The sequence below is a fragment of the Scylla paramamosain genome, chromosome 37 (genome assembly GCF_035594125.1).
Source record: "Scylla paramamosain isolate STU-SP2022 chromosome 37, ASM3559412v1, whole genome shotgun sequence".
NCBI lineage: Eukaryota > Metazoa > Arthropoda > Malacostraca > Decapoda > Portunidae > Scylla > Scylla paramamosain.
Genome location: NC_087187.1, coordinates 1,331,411 through 1,347,500, shown reverse-complemented (window position 1 = coordinate 1,347,500; position 16,090 = coordinate 1,331,411). Strand labels below are relative to the sequence as shown.

The 16,090-nt window shown below is 41.3% G+C and overlaps 1 protein-coding gene and 1 long non-coding RNA gene across 2 annotated transcripts in view; one reads left to right on the top strand and one right to left on the bottom strand.

The window, feature by feature from the left end:
- Positions 1–19: 19 nt before the first annotated feature.
- LOC135091278 (uncharacterized) lies at positions 20–8,007 on the top strand. The gene is made up of 6 exons (XM_063988768.1): positions 20–128; positions 369–563; positions 3,956–4,262; positions 4,619–4,737; positions 5,220–5,425; positions 6,352–8,007. Exons 1-5 carry the CDS (start codon positions 49–51, stop codon positions 5,422–5,424), a joined length of 906 nt encoding a protein of 301 aa, XP_063844838.1. The 5' UTR covers positions 20–48; the 3' UTR covers position 5,425; positions 6,352–8,007.
- The window catches only part of LOC135091280 (uncharacterized), a 17,261-nt gene continuing 6,927 nt past the window's right edge, over positions 5,757–16,090 (bottom strand). The window contains exon 4 of the long non-coding RNA XR_010262459.1: positions 5,757–9,089. This is a non-coding gene — a long non-coding RNA (uncharacterized LOC135091280). The remainder of the gene's footprint in view (positions 9,090–16,090) is intronic.

Below are 16,090 nucleotides of genomic sequence, written 5' to 3'. Positions count from 1 at the left end.
AGTTCCTTAACTCGCTTAACACGCTCCCTTGACGCGCTGCTGTTGGTGATGGAAGGACCCACGGCGCGCTGCAGGAAGCTGATCAGACAAGGCGGGAACTCATGGGTTGGGATTTACGATGGTGACAAGTACGTAAGAGAGAAAGAGAGAGAGAGAGAGAGAGAGAGACGTATTGAGAAACTTAGCTCTCTCGCCACGACTTTCAAAGGCCACAGAGATGATAAGCCGGATTCATTCTCAAAATTGCTTCCCCTGTATTTAATGTAGAAATCTTGTTAATATGTAACTAGAACCGTAAAATATATTAAAAACGCTTTCTCTCTCTCTCTCTCTCTCTCTCTCTCTCTCTCTCTCTCTCTCTCTCTCAGAATGGTATGCCTCGACGCTCCTTCATCCCCAACACTCCCCACCTCCTCCTCCTCCTCCTCCTCCTGCCTCGTGTACTCCTTCGGGTCAGGCGGGGACTTCACCTTCGACGCAGCCATGTCACAGCTGGGATGTCACGTGATAGTCTTCGAGGACACGCCGCTGCTGGATGGACTCGGCAGACACCCGTTCAAGAGGTAATGCTGGTGGTGGCGGTGATGATGGTTGCGAGTGGAGTTGTAGACGTGGTGGTGGTGGTGGTAGTGCATTATCAGAGTGGAGTGGTAGTAATAATAGTGGTTGTAGTTGTAGTTGTTGTTTTTTATTGTCATGGCTGTAGTAGTTTTTTTTTTTTTTTTTTTTTTTTTTATGTAGGAAGGATACTGGCCAAGGGCAACAAAAATCTAATAAAAAAAATGCCCACTGAAATGCCAGTCCCTAAAAGGGTCAAAGCAGTGGTCAAAAATTGGTGGATAAGTGTCTTGAAACCTCCCTCTTGAAGGAATTCAAGTCATAGGAAGGTGGAAATACAGAAGCAGGCAAGGAATTCCAGAGTTTACCAGAGAAAGGGATGAATGATTGAGAATACTGGTTAACTCTTGCGTTAGAGAGGTGGACAGAATAGGAGTGAGAGAAAGATGAAAGTCTTGTGCAGCGAGGCCGCGGAAGGAGGGGAGGCATGCAGTTAGCAAGATCAGAAGAGCAGTTAGCATGAAAATAGCGGTAGAAGACAGCTAGAGATGCAACATTGCGGCGGTGAGAGAGAGGCTGAAGACAGTCAGTTAGAGGAGAGGAGTTGATGAGACGAAAAGCTTTTGATTCCACCCTGTCTAGAACAGCAGTATGAGTGGAACCCCCCCAGACATGTGAAGCATACTCCATACATGGACGGATAAGGCCCTTGTACAGAGTTAGCAGCTGGGGGGGTGAGAAAAACTGGCGGAGACGTCTCAGAACACCTAACTTCATAGAAGCTGTTTTAGCTAGAGATGAGATGTGAAGTTTCCAGTTCAGATTATAAGTAAAGGACAGACCAAGGATGTTCAGTGTAGAAGAGGGGGATAGTTGAGTGTCATTGAAGAAGAGGGGATAGTTGTCTGGAAGATTGTGTCGAGTTGATAGATGGAGGAATTGAGTTTTTGAGGCATTGAACAATACCAAGTTTGCTCTGCCCCAATCAGAAATTTTAGAAAGATCAGAAGTCAGGCGTTCTGTGGCTTCCCTGCGTGATATGTTTACCTCCTGAAGGGTTGGACGTCTATGAAAAGACGTGGAAAAGTGCAGGGTGGTATCATCAGCATAGGAGTGGATAGGACAAGAAGTTTGGTTTAGAAGATCATTAATGAATAATAAGAAGAGAGTGGGTGACAGGACAGAACCCTGAGGAACACCACTGTTAATAGATTTAGGAGAAGAACAGTGACCGTCTACCACAGCAGCAATAGAACGGTCAGAAAGGAAACTTGAGATGAAGTTACAGAGAGAAGGATAGAAACCGTAGGAGGGTAGTTTGGAAATCAAAGCTTTGTGCCAGACTCTATCAAAGGCTTTTGATATGTCCAAGGCAACAGCAAAAGTTTCACCAAAGTCTCTAAAAGAGGATGACCAAGACTCAGTAAGGAAAGCCAGAAGATCACCAGTAGAGCGGCCTTGACGGAACCCATACTGGCGATCAGATAGAAGGTTGTGAAGTGATAGATGTTTAAGAATCTTCCTGTTGAGGATAGATTCAAAAACTTTAGATAAGCAGGAAATTAAAGCAATAGGACGGTAGTTTGAGGGATTAGAGCGGTCACCCTTTTTAGGAACAGGTTGAATGTAGGCAAACTTCCAGCAAGAAGGAAAGGTAGATGTTGACAGACAGAGCTGAAAGAGTTTGACTAGGCAAGGTGCAAGCACGGAGGCACAGTTTCGGAGAACAATAGGAGGGACCCCATCAGGTCCATAAGCCTTCTGAGGGTTTAGGCCAGCGAGGGCATGGAAAACATCATTACGAAGAATTTTAATACGAGGCATGAAGTAGTCAGAGGGTGGAGGAGAGGGAGGAACAAGCCCAGAATCGTCCAAGGTAGAGTTTTTAGCAAAGGTTTGAGCAAAGAGTTCAGCTTTAGAAATAGATGTGATAGCAGTGGTGCCATCTGGTTGAAGTAGAGGAGGGAAAGAAGAAGAAGCAAAGTTATTGGAGATATTTTTGGCTAGATGCCAGAAATCACGAGGGGAGTTAGATCTTGAAAGGTTTTGACATTTTCTGTTAATGAAGGAGTTTTTGGCTAGTTGGAGAACAGACTTGGCATGGTTCCGGGCAGAAATATAAAGTGCATGAGATTCTGGTGAAGGAAGGCTTAAGTACCTTTTGTGGGCCACCTCTCTATCATGTATAGCACGAGAACAAGCTGTGTTAAACCAAGGTTTAGAAGGTTTAGGACGAGAAAAAGAGTGAGGAATGTACGCCTCCATGCCAGACACTATCACCTCTGTTATGCGCTCAGCACACAAAGACGGGTCTCTGACACGGAAGCAGTAGTCATTCCAAGGAAAATCAGCAAAATACCGCCTCAGGTCCCCCCAACTAGCAGAGGCAAAACGCCAGAGGCACCTTCGCTTAGGGGGATCCTGAGGAGGGATTGGAGTGATAGGACAAGATAAAGATATGAGATTGTGATCGGAGGAGCCCAACGGAGAAGAAAGGGTGACAGCATAAGCAGAAGGATTAGAGGTCAGGAAAAGGTCAAGAATGTTGGGCGTATCTCCAAGACGGTCAGGAATACGAGTAGGGTGTTGCACCAATTGCTCTAGGTCATGGAGGATAGCAAAGTTGTAGGCTAGTTCACCAGGATGGTCAGTGAAGGGAGAGGAAAGCCAAAGCTGGTGGTGAACATTGAAGTCTCCAAGAATGGAGATCTCTGCAAAAGGGAAGAGGGTCAGAATGTGCTCCACTTTGGAAGTTAAGTAGTCAAAGAATTTCTTATAGTCAGAGGAGTTAGGAGAGAGGTATACAGCACAGATAAATTTAGTATGAGAATGACTCTGTAGTCGTAGCCAGATGGTGGAAAACTCGGGAGATTCAAGAGCGTGGGCACGAGAGCAGGTTAAGTCATTGCGCACATAAACGCAGCATCCAGCTTTGGATCGAAAATGAGGATAGAGAAAGTAGGAGGGAACAGAAAAGGGGCTACTGTCAGTTGCCTCAGACACCTGAGTTTCAGTGAGGAAAAGAAGATGAGGTTTAGAAGAGGAGAGGTGGTGTTCTACAGATTGAAAATTAGATCTTAGACCGCGAATGTTGCAGAAGTTAATGAAGAAAAAGTTGAGGGGGGTGTCAAGACACTTAGGGTCGTCGACGGAAAGGCAGTCCGACCTGGGGACATTTATGGTCCCCTCCATTTATAACATTTATAGTTGTAGTATTAGTGGTGGTGGTAGTAGTAGTTGTAGTTGGTGCTGGTAGTTGGGTAGTATTTTTTTTATGATACCATTTCCTGTAACACTATTAGAAGTATGAAAATAGTAGTAGTAGTAGTAGTAGGAGGAGGAAGAGGAGTAGCAGCAACAGTAGTAGTCCTTAACACTCACGTCTTATCACCCACAGAGTCACCTTCCTACACATCCTTCTGTCAACTGATGAAGACGTGCATTTGGTCAAGAGTTACAACACCCCCTCTTCCTCTCCTGTATCCTCTCCCCTCTCCTCCACACCACCCATCTCCTCCCCACTCTCCACATCTCACATCTCCCATTCCTCCTCTAATTCCTCCATTCACAAGCACCATTTTTTTCTGCACCGTCCTCTTGATAATATAATGTACCTACTGCACCACCACCACCATCAGCTGGACTACCTCAAAATTGACATTGATGGGGGAGAGTTTGAGGCCCTCGAGCACTCCATCTTCAAGGTGAGGTTAGGGAGTGTTCTGTTAGGTCTTGCAGGAGTAGGTTGCATTCTCCTTTTTGTCTTTTCTTGTGAAGTAAGGAATGTTCTGTAAAGGAATTCAGTTTTAGATTGTATTCTTGTTCTCTTTTCCTTCTAGTGAGGTTAGGGGATGTTCTGTTAAACCTCCCAGTATTAGATTATATTCTCATCTTGTCAGGTTGTGTTGGGTTTCTGTAAAGGGATCTGAAGAGAATATGTTGTGCTGCTTCACCTTGTCAGACCAGTATTCTGATGAGGTAATGTATGTGTGTGTATGTGTGTGTTTTGCTTTCATATAGTTAATTCTGGAAGATAATGTGTCTTGCTTCACTTTGTCAGACAGATATCCTACAGAGGACAAGACAGCTGGGTGTTGAGATCCACCTGACACGCCTTCTTGATGATGAAGTGATGTCTAACCCTGACATCCTCACCTCTGTCATTGCCAACTATACCAGGTCAGTTTGAGGACCCTACTGGATGCAGCACTGAATTAGAACCAGACTAGAAAAGGAGTAGTACAGAAAACAGTCTTCCTAGTCATCTCCTTCCAGCTACCTCTGACTGAATATAGAACACAGAATTAGGACCAGAATAGCAGTCTTTCCATTAATTGACACTCCTCCCTTTCTCCAGAGCAGCACTGAATTAGGAACAGACTAGAAAAGTAGTACAGAAAACAGTCTTCCTACTCATCCCCTTCCAGCTACTTCTGACTAAATATAGAACACAGAATTGGGACCAGAATAGCAGTCTTTTCATTAATTGACACTCCTCCTTTTCTCCAGAGCAGCACTGAATTAGGAACAGACTAGAAAAGTAGTACAGAAAACAGTCTTCCTACTCATCCCCTTCCAGCTACTTCTGACTAAATATAGAACACAGAATTAGGACCAGAATAGCAGTCTTTCCATTAACTGACACTCCTGCCTTTCTCCAGAGTGCTCCATGGGCTGGTAGAAAGAGGAATGAGGTTGGTGCACTTTCAGCCCAACGCACGCAGGCCAGGGAGGGTGGAGGTGGCAGGGAGGACAGTGTGGGTGTATGCAGAGCAGCTGTGGGTCAACACCAGACTGAGGCCAGATGTGAGAGGGTCCAGCCACTTGCCAACTGAGGAGGACTTTGATGAGCTGGAGATGGCTTAGGGTGGGCACCTCTTGTTTGTTTTAACTTTGTCTCTCTTTCCTTGTCCCCAAAGTGATGTATGTGTGCTGTTCCTCTGATGTGTTTGTTCTTTTTTCTCTCCATTAAGTAAACAAAACAAGATCAGATTACCCCAAAGCCAAAATATTCTTAGAAAACGAGGAATCATTCACACACACACACACACACACACACACCATCGATTTATCTTCATGAGAAAAAAGTTGGAAAAGTTGTTCGTTCTTTTCTCTCTCCATTAAGTAAACGAAACAAGATCAGATTACCCCAGAACCAAAATATACTTAGAAAATGAGGAAGCATTTACACACACCAATGATTTCTTTAACTCTTTATGAGAAAAAAAGTAGGAAAAACAGACACAAACATAATGGAAACATTCACCACACTTGTACATGAACTAACACACTAACCACAACACAAGATGCAAAGACAGACAGACAGACAGACATCTAGCTATTCATAAGAGTGATAGAATCAGTAATAATGACCATAACTGAGGGAGCATAGACATAGTGGTGGTGGTATTCAGGGAAGGTCATAAGAGATAGCACTGTTTCTTTTACTGATGTGGGAGTCTAACAGTAATAGGTATTCTGGGGAGATGGCAAGAGATAGCACTGTTTTATTAATGGTGCAGGAGTCTAGCCTTGGTGGTATTCAGGGGAGATAGCAAGAGATAGCACTGTTTTTCACTGATACCTCCAAGAAGTAAGCCACAGTTTGACTTCCCTGCATGCACTCCCTCTCATTTACACATTTCTCCACCAATAACAGCACAAGAGCTTAACCCAATTTTCATAAACCTTGATTTGACTGTTAGAGATAAAAACACCCCATGAATGGTACACCAGCCTTCCGTCTGCTGAAACTTGTGCCCTTAATGCTTCATAACTCCTCCACTTGTGCAGGACCAAACACCAACCTGGCACCAGACCCAAGCAGGCCCCAAAGACCAACACTCGAGGAATACAGAGAGTGTTCACCAAATCTAGTAGTAAACCCAGCAAGGCTCACACACCCACGCCAAAAACTTACATAGAGAAATTGCTTCAGGTAAAAAACAGAACTTAAAAATAAAATCTTCAGAGGAGACATTACCAGAAACCACAAGAGATATCATTGTTTTGCTGCTAGATATGATTGAGGAACAGAAAAGAGGATCAGTATGAACATAAGAGCTTGCATTCATGGGGGTATGGGAGAGAAGACAGGAGTATGATCAGAAGAGCCTGGGTTTCTATGTTCTTTGACTGGTTGTGGGTAAAGAAGAGAAGAGGGATGGTATGAATATAAGAACAAGTTTATTTATGTGTTCTTTAGGTATGTGGGAGGGGGAGAAAAGAGGAATGGTATGAATATAAGAGCTGTATTCATCTGTTCTTAGCTAGGTGTGGGTGAGGGAAAGGACAGGCCATAGGTGTAACCATTAGATTGTACAAGGCTCTGGTGTCAATGTTTGCTCACTGCCTGTGTTCTATTCGGAGACAACACTGGGCTGGCTTCTATATAAACAAAAAGCCTTGGAAGAAGTGCCCACATGTCTCCCTGCAGTTCCTTATTCACTTCACTCGTGCTTGCAGAGTTTGCTGATCCATCTCATTCACCAGACATGACATGGGAATAGATTAAAAAGATACAGGTTCTTTCAAAGGTCAATTTCCTGCTATTCCATTTGACCTTAACCAGAAAATTCAGTTAATCAGTGATATGCTTGGTAAAACCCTCCAAATTTCTCTTGCTTTGATTTTGACTTGTACATATAAATGATTTTTTGGGGAATGTAACCAGGGTGTCCTCTCATGTACCTATGAGGACAGTGACTCACATAAAGGACTGTATTCTGAGACACTTCTTTCTCGCATGCACCTCCACTACTCTCAAAGGCTCTGGTTGAAACTACATGGGTTTCCAAGGGTGTTTTCTTACTCATAGTGACAGATTAACAAGATTTCTGCTTTATTATGTGGAGAAACACTCTTGAGAACATGGCTAATCATCGCTGTGGCCTTTGAGAATGGGTGGTGAGTGAGTGAAGTGTTTCAGAATCCAGGCCAGAGAGGCAAGGGTGATGGTGGCACAGTGCCAACCCTCACAGCAAGTTTCCTGTTCATGTCTGTGATCAGCCTTGTGATATAAACTCGTCTCTTTATATATATACAGCATATATATATATATAAAACTGTACTTGTGTGTACTGTACTGTACTGTACCTACCACTCCATTAGAGGCACACACACACACACACACACACACACACACACACACACACACACACACACACACACACACACACACACACACAAGGGAAGTTATGAGTTGGAAATATGAAAAGTCCAGCTCATGATCCTAAACACACACACACACACACACACACACACACACACACACACAAGGGAAGTTATGAGTTGGAAATATGAAAAGTCTAGCTCCTGATCCTAAACACACACACACACACACACAGCTAGGCATTAAGTACCACTATAGGGCATGGTAGTTGTACTCAGTTACGGGAAATAAACAAAGTTATTTTTGTTAAAGCATTAGTGAACTGTTAACAAACTCTTGGCAGGTATTTCATTATCCTTCCTGTAGTGATGAGTCTTGGTGGTGACAGGCCAGGTAGATGTGATGATTGGGTTTACCTGAGTGTTTGTGTGTTTGTTGGTTTGCAGGTATGTGTATGGGTTTAAATGTGTTTATTTATTTATTTATTTATCTATTTTATTGGTGATTGGGTTTAACTGAGTGTTTGTGTGTTTGTTGGTTTTTGGGTATATGTGTGGGTTCAAATGTGTTTGTTCGTTTATTTATTTATTTATTGATATTTCTGGGTATTTGTTTATATAAATGTTTATTCTTGTTTTCATTGGATGGTGGCAGGCATGTGCGGTGGGTGAAAATTATTGTTATTTTAGTTTATTTTTATTTATTTTTATTTCATTTTTATTTATTTATTTATTTATTTTTTGGGGGGGTATTTGTGGGTATTCTCTCTCTCTGGTATACTCATTTTCTTCCTTATCTTTTATTCTATACTTACGTCTTGGTTAGGGTAATTATTGCAAAGAAAAATAAAGACATTGAATTAATGACAGTTTATACAAAGAAGGACGATGAAGATATACTCTATAGCTGTAAATTGCAAAAGAACATACAGGTGTTGAGTTAATAACAGTCTATAGAAAGAGAGACCGTATATTTCACCAGGGCGCAATTTGAAAGTATGTCAGTTGAAAGCCTAGCCTATATTCTCAATTGTGCGTGGTGATAAGTGCACAGACTACATAAAAAAGGACATTATTTACTGATAAGGGCATGGTCTATCTATAAAGGTGCCAAATTATATTAACAATGGTGCCAGATATATTGATAAGAGCACAAACTATAGAAAAAGGACATATTAATAAGTTTTATTGATTTTTATTAATTTTATTTATTTTTGTTTAATATGTACAATTTCGCTTTATTCGTTTCTTTGTTTTTGTCTTGTCCGTTTTTTCTTTTAATGTTGTTTTTCTGTAGTTATGCAGTGTTAATAAGAGGGATGTGTAGTACTAGTAGTAGTAGTAGCAGCAGCAGCAGCAGTAGTGGTGGTGGTGGTGATGGTAATAATTGTAGCAGCATCCTATACGGGTTCGTTCTTTCACTAGTCGGGAAGGAATAGTTAGTAGTAGCAAGTAGTAGTAGTAGTAGTAGTAGTAGTAGTAGTATTGTACCCTAGTAAACATTCTCTTTTCCTGCACTGAGAGGAAACTTCGTCAGAATATTGCTTGAGTGCGTGTGCATCATTCCCCGGGGCACACACACACACACACACACTACCGCACGCAGTAACACACACACCACGCGCTCGCATACACAGTAAAACTCATACATCCCAATGGGCACGGCACGTGAATTCGATGTGGATTATTCATGGATTTCTGGTGAAATCTTGAGTACGCAAGTATTCACTAAATTTCCACGTCTTTTCCACATGGATAACTGGTTACCAGATTCACGTGAATAACTGGAAAAAGAAATCACGTGGTTTCTTTAGTAATTTTATACACGCATAAATCTGGTACTTGAATTCACGTGATAATACATTACAAAAAATGGCATTCTGGGCGTTAATTATATGCTTTTGTTAACATTAAATTTAAAATAAAATAGTAAAAATAAGGTCAGTCCAGAACATTATACATCCACCTTGATTAATTTTAGTTGTTATATTTCATCTGTAGCCTACTAATGATAATCCATATATTCGCAACCTTCATACATATATATAGGCTACAAAATTTTGAGCTGCCCGCTAAATCAAATAGTCTACCCGGCCGCCAGGCAATGCACCATGCAGTCACTGAAACACGGAGATTAAATTGAGTATTCATCTCTCTCTCTCTCTCTCTCTCTCTCTGATGTATTTATTTTCTTTACATCAATAAATTATTTTAATTTGAATTTGAATTTTTCTCTATTGTTGTCCGTAAATGCTGGCAAACCACAAAGTAATCATATTATGTATTATGAAATAGATTTCAGGGTAGCATTGTTGGAATATATTAAGGAATTATCACCATAGTAAGCTAAAATAATAGGGCGAGGGAGTTTGCGCAACGCGCTGCTCGGATGGTCTGCCTTGTACGTGCCAGGCCGTTGGCGCGAAAACTGTGGGAAAGACAGGGACAGTTCAGGAAGTCTCAGGCTGTTTTGGAGCCTTTCGTGGCTGTGCTAGCAAATAGCAGGTATGTAGTGATGTATTCAAGTGTGAGGATTACCTGTGGGCAAAGTGTAGGATGTCAGTGGAGTGTACAAGGAAAGGGAGAGCGTGATTGGAGAGAGTGTTGGACAAGAATTTTTAGGCGGCAGTGAATCTAGTCCTAGAGTGTTTCTTCATCTGCTCTAGGGGCTATGTGAGTTGCAGCGGCTGTGCGAGAAGACGCCTGTCTGCCCTACGTTAGTGATAGGTGTGCTCGTCACCTCTTATCCAGAGATGACCCTACCGGGGTGGAGTGGAGTGGGGTGGGGCCTGAGTGGAGTGGTTCTTACCTGGTTGGGCTCCCGAGGGAACCCCACAATGGCTAGCACGCCAGCCCGGAAATTTTTTAAAAGAACAGAGGACTATAAACTGAAGAAATGGCTGGAAAGTGTGCTATACACCCAAAGTATTTACAAACATCAAGGGATAGTCGGGTGCACATAACCTAACGCCACATATCACTCGCCTACCTGGCCGTCTTGCCATGGTTTTGGGGTAATGAACAACGCTTATTTATATTTGAATACATGGCCGAAGATCTTTTGTCATTAAGACACCCATTTATTAAACAGGTCTAACACCTCTACACTCGAGAACCCCGTAAAGTAAGATAAATATTAATTCAATTAATGCAATATCTTACCTTGTAATGGGGATAGAGACCCGGCGGGGACACTTATAGAAATCTTAACCATAATGTAAGACTCCAGTAAGGCAAACAAGGCCGTAGGTAAGGTAATCTTTTGGTGTAGCTAAAGTAAAATATTACCACTAAAACTAATGAATCCTAATCTAAAACAATCTAAAATAACCAATTTTTTTTTCATTTCCCCACCTAACCTAACCTAAAATAACCTAACCAAACCAAACCAAACCTAACCCACTAACCTAACCTGATTCGAAGTATTGGGGTGGTGGTGAGGGGCAAGTATTTTTTTTACGAACCAAAAAATTGCCAATTTATAAATAGCACATCGAAATCTATAAAAAGAAAGTAGTTTCAACCCGAAAATCCTAATCTGACCTCTGCTATAATAATACTGCAAAATATTTTAGGCCAAGTATATACAAAGTTTAGATGATTGCCTTAATTATTGTTCACTAACCAAACCCAAGATTTCCTAAGCTAACCTAACCTAACCTTTCCAGAAATTACCTGCCAAAATGGAAGGAAGGGTTTGCCACCCCCTTCCTTGTTCAAGTAGTCATTATGGGTAAAAGTGTAGAGTCCTTTCTCGGCGTTATTACTGGTTTGTTTTTTTCCTCGTTTTCCCAGCACCAACAAACTTTAAGACGTGGCGGGAAGGCGGAGTTTTAGGGTGGAGGAAGCCACATAGGGCAAATTTGGCAAGACCCACAATTACCATGAGGGTTTTGATCCCTTCACTTCTCACTTGTGTGGTTATTAGTGATTTATGATGCGTTATTAATAATAAAATACAGAAATACACCTTATAGTACTACTAACATGATATACTGTTATGAATTTAGTGACAACGAAAATGTATATAGCTATGTATTTTTCTTTAACTGGGATGCATTATGCTAAAAATGCAGTGTTTGCAATTTCTTTATGGCATTTCTGCCAGAAACATCACTGGTATTATTTCTACTTCCCCATATGCATACTAAGCCTGTTAATATAGCTGCAGTAGTTTTCATGTGTGTAGTGGTAAAACCACTTTTGTCTGTAAATTATCAGTTACTGAATAGTAACTAGTTTTGAAGAGGTCAGATAGAATGTTTTCAAACTTAGGAAATTAATTTTACTAGGATGTGATGTGAAATTTGCACAGACAGACCATTAGTAACAATTAATTTCAGGAAGAGCGTATCCTGCTACTGTATGGGCTGGATCAACCTCAACTTGTAACTGGTGGTAGCTACTCCATCCATTAATTATTTCCCTCTGTTGAGACAACTTAAAGTGAGTATGTATATATAATGTCTTATTGAATGTTCTATCTATGCATGATGTACTGCTTCAAATTTACTTTACGGACCTTTAAAGTCTGACTGATCACCTATATCACTGTCATACTGAAACTCTCTTCAGAAGGCAAATTTTTGCTACTTTGTGTTGTGTGTAATCATTGAGCTCGTTTGTGTTGTAGTATGTAATCTTTAAGCTACTCTGTGTTTTGTGTAAACTGCAGAACTACTTTAATTTGTTTTTGTGTACTCTAAACTAATATATTTCATTTGTTATCTTTCAGAGTACTAAACCACTACTCTAACTCTCCTATTTTTCCCTGACTTTTGATCACAGTCTCTTCTCAATTAATTATGTCTTACCATAAAAGATACAGGCAGATACAACGTGAGCTCAAGGAACTGTTGGTTAGTAGTAGTGAAGAGGAAGCTGACTGGGTTCATCAAAACACCAAAATTCCCAAACTTTACCATAATAACTCTGACCCATCTTTAAGCTTTTCTGACCAGGACAGTTGTGAAAGTACGAGGTGTGTCATTAAAGTTCCAGGACTGGTGTCCTAAAAGATGAATTTCAAACCCAAGCCACAAACCACCATATTTCCCCTTCAAAGTAATCCTTCTGGAGTATACAACTGCGCTCCCAACCCTCTACAGTCACTAATCTTTTTCTTACGTGCTTTTAAAATCATGTCCTCTGTTGCAGGTCGTTTAACAATGAGCGCTGAACAGCGAACAAACTTGAAGTTTTTGGTGCAGTTGGGGAAAACGCCGTCAGAAGCACTGGGTATGCTGCAAAAAGTGTACGGGGATGAGACAATGTCACGCTCACGTGTTTTTGAGTGGTGCAAGAGGTTCAAAGAGGGCCGGGAGGACGTGGAAGATGACCCCAGGAGTGGAAGACCCTCAACGAGCAGGAATGAGGCCAATGTTGAGCGTGTCAAGCAGATGGTGCGTGACGATCGTCGGTTGACTGTTCGAAAGATCGCAGATGAGCTTGGCATGAACCACAACAGCGTGTGGAAGATTATCACTGAAGATCTGGGCATGCGGAAAGTCTGTGCGAAGATGGTGCCGAGACTCCTGAACGATGACCAGAAGGGACGACGCATGCAGGTGTGTCAGGACATCCTCGAGCGTCTGGAAACTGAACCAGACTTGCTCAGGAGAGTCATCACCGGCGATGAGTCCGTATTTGAGTACGACCCGGAGACCAAACGCCAGAGCCTTCAATGGAAGAGTCCGGCGTCGCCACGGCCGAAGAAAGCAAGGCAGTCCAGGTCCAGCTTCAAGGTCATGTTGATCGCTTTCTTCGATGTGAGGGGCATCGTCCACTGCGAGTTCTTGCCACAGGGCCAGACAGTCAACCAACATGTGTACAAAGAAGTACTGCGGCGTCTGCTTCGTGCAGTGCGCAAGAAGAGGCGGGAGTTGTGGCAGGGCAACTCGTGGCTGCTTCACCACGACAATGCGCCTGCTCACAATGCCCTGAGCATCAGAGAGTTCTTGGCCAAGAAGAACATCGCCGTGCTGGAGCAACCGCCCTACTCACCTGACCTCGCTCCGTGCGACTTCTTCCTCTTCCCCAAGCTCAAGGAGGTCATGAAGGGGACCCGTTTTGATGATGCGGACGACATCAAAAAGGCCGTGACGACGGAGCTGAGGAGCATCCCGCAAGAATCCTTCCAGCAGTGCATGCAAGCCTGGCAGAGAAGGATGGACAAGTGCATGCGGTGCCAGGGGGATTACTTCGAAGGAGATAACCTATAGTTTGTAGCCTGGATGTGAAATAAAACTTGTGTGGCACCAGTCCTGGAACTTTAATGACTCGTACATCCTTATCCCCCTTGATAGTAACTGCACCAGAAGAATTAAGCACAGATGATGAGAGTCACCACCATATATCTGATTTGGCACTTGAAGAAGGATTAGCTTTATGGGCATCAAAAAATAACATTACACGCCAGGCAGCAAATGAATTATTGGAGCTGTTGAGGAATAATGGGCATAATCTACCTAAAGATTCACGCACTTTGATGGAAACTCCAAGGTATGTAGAGGTATTAGAAAAATGTGGAGGACACTATTATTATTTTGGGATTGGTTCATGTTTGCAAAATATATTGAAGACTCATCCAGCATTTGTAAAAGAAAATGATTCGGTTAAACTCAGTGTAAACATAGATGGTATTCCTTTACATAAATCAAGCAATGAACAGTTCTGGCCTATACTGATAAAGTTCAGCTGCTTTAAGCCAGCATTAGTTGCTCTGTATTGTGGAAAGACTAAACCAGATTCTATTGACAGTTTTTTGGAAGATTTTCTTCAAGAATATAAGCAACTTTCTGAAAATGGTTTAGTTTTTGAAGGGAAAAGACTGGCAGTAAGAATAGTTGCATTTATTTGTGATGCACCTGCATGCTCATTTATCAAATGCATAAAAGGGCACAATGGGTATTACTCATGTGAGAGATGTGAAATTAAAGGAACCTGGCAATCACATGTTCTTGTATTAGACTCTGCACAACCCTGTAATGAAAGATCTGATGAGAAATTCAATCAGGAACAGTACAGGGATTCTCATCAGTTAGGAAAAAGTCCTTTGATTCAGTATGGAATATCTTGCGTGAAAGGGTTTCCACTGGATTACATGCATATGATTTGCCTTGGTGTTACCAGAAGAATGCTACTTTTCCTCATAAGAGGTTCTAAGAAATGCAAACTCTCTCAGCTTCAAATAAGTTTAATTTCTTCTTCTTTAGAGAGTCTTTCCAACAAACTACCAAGTGAATTTGCTAGACAGCCACGATCACTAGCTGTAATTGATCGCTGGAAGGCCACCGAATTTAGACAGTATATATTATACACAAGTATTGTTGTCCTGAAAGATGTTGTTCCTATTATATACAAAAACAGTCTTTTGCTTACTGTGTCCTTATCAGTTTTATTGAATTCCAATGATGAAATACGAAATTCTTACTTACCATATGCAAGAGAATTACTTAAGTGTTTTGTACAACAGTGTCGAGATATATATATGGTCAAAGTTTCATTGTATATAATGTTCATAATCTTCTTCACTTGGTAGATGATGTAGAGAATTACCAGTGTTCCCTTAATGACATTTGTGCTTTCCCATACGAGAATGAACTTCACAAAATAAAGCAGTTAGTGAGGTCATCAAACAATCCAGTTTCTCAAGTTTTCAAAAGACTTGCAGAAAAGAAAATGTTTAATGAATCAAAAGTGACAGAAGCTAATCACAGAATATATATATCTACAAAATACAAAAATAATTGTTTCATGTTAAAAAATGAAGATTTTGTGTTCCTTAGGAAACTAAAAAATGATGTCTACTATGAATGTGATGTTCTTCGTCAAAGCCAAACTGAAAATTTTTTTACTGAACCATGCAATTCTAAACTCATTAACATTGTGTTTATGAAAAATAAGAGTAATTTAAAAAAGAAAGTAATTCACTTAGAGCAGCTGCATAGAAAGGTGATAAAATTGCCATACAAAGATGGTGTTGTTTTAGTACCAGTTGTACATGACATTTCCAGTTAGGTGGGCAGTTGTACATGGTGTATTCTCATGACTGATATGTGTTTACTAAAGAGAAGTTAAGCAAAACGTTTCAGATCTGCAGGATTTTAGTCTTCATACACAAGTTGTATTTGTTATGTATCTCTCTTATGGCCATTGTTCTTTATCTCAAAACTGTTCATCTGCATCTTCACTCTCCTCTTCGTCTCCCTTGTGCCTTGTGTGCCAGTACAGCCCGGAGTGCTGCTCTTCGGCTTATGAAGAGGATTTTGTCAGGTTGAGACATGGGTAATTGTTTCTATACTACATTTAAAATATAGAAATTAGGTTTTTATTCTTGTCATATACCTATCTGAAGAGGTAAAACTGCCAACATGCCTAGCTTTTAAATATTGTATTATTTGTACTTGAATATCTTACTGCT

What these genes read in the sequence shown, in the direction of transcription:
- LOC135091278 (XM_063988768.1), top strand. Translation starts at nt 49, where the DNA reads ATGGAAGGACCCACGGCGCGCTGCAGGAAGCTGATCAGACAAGGCGGG. An exon ending in GGCAGACACCCGTTCAAGAG is followed by an intron (nt 564 to 3,955) that starts GTAATGCTGGTG and finishes TATCACCCACAG; the next exon opens with AGTCACCTTCCTACACATCC. An exon ending in TCGAGCACTCCATCTTCAAG is followed by an intron (nt 4,263 to 4,618) that starts GTGAGGTTAGGG and finishes TCACTTTGTCAG; the next exon opens with ACAGATATCCTACAGAGGAC.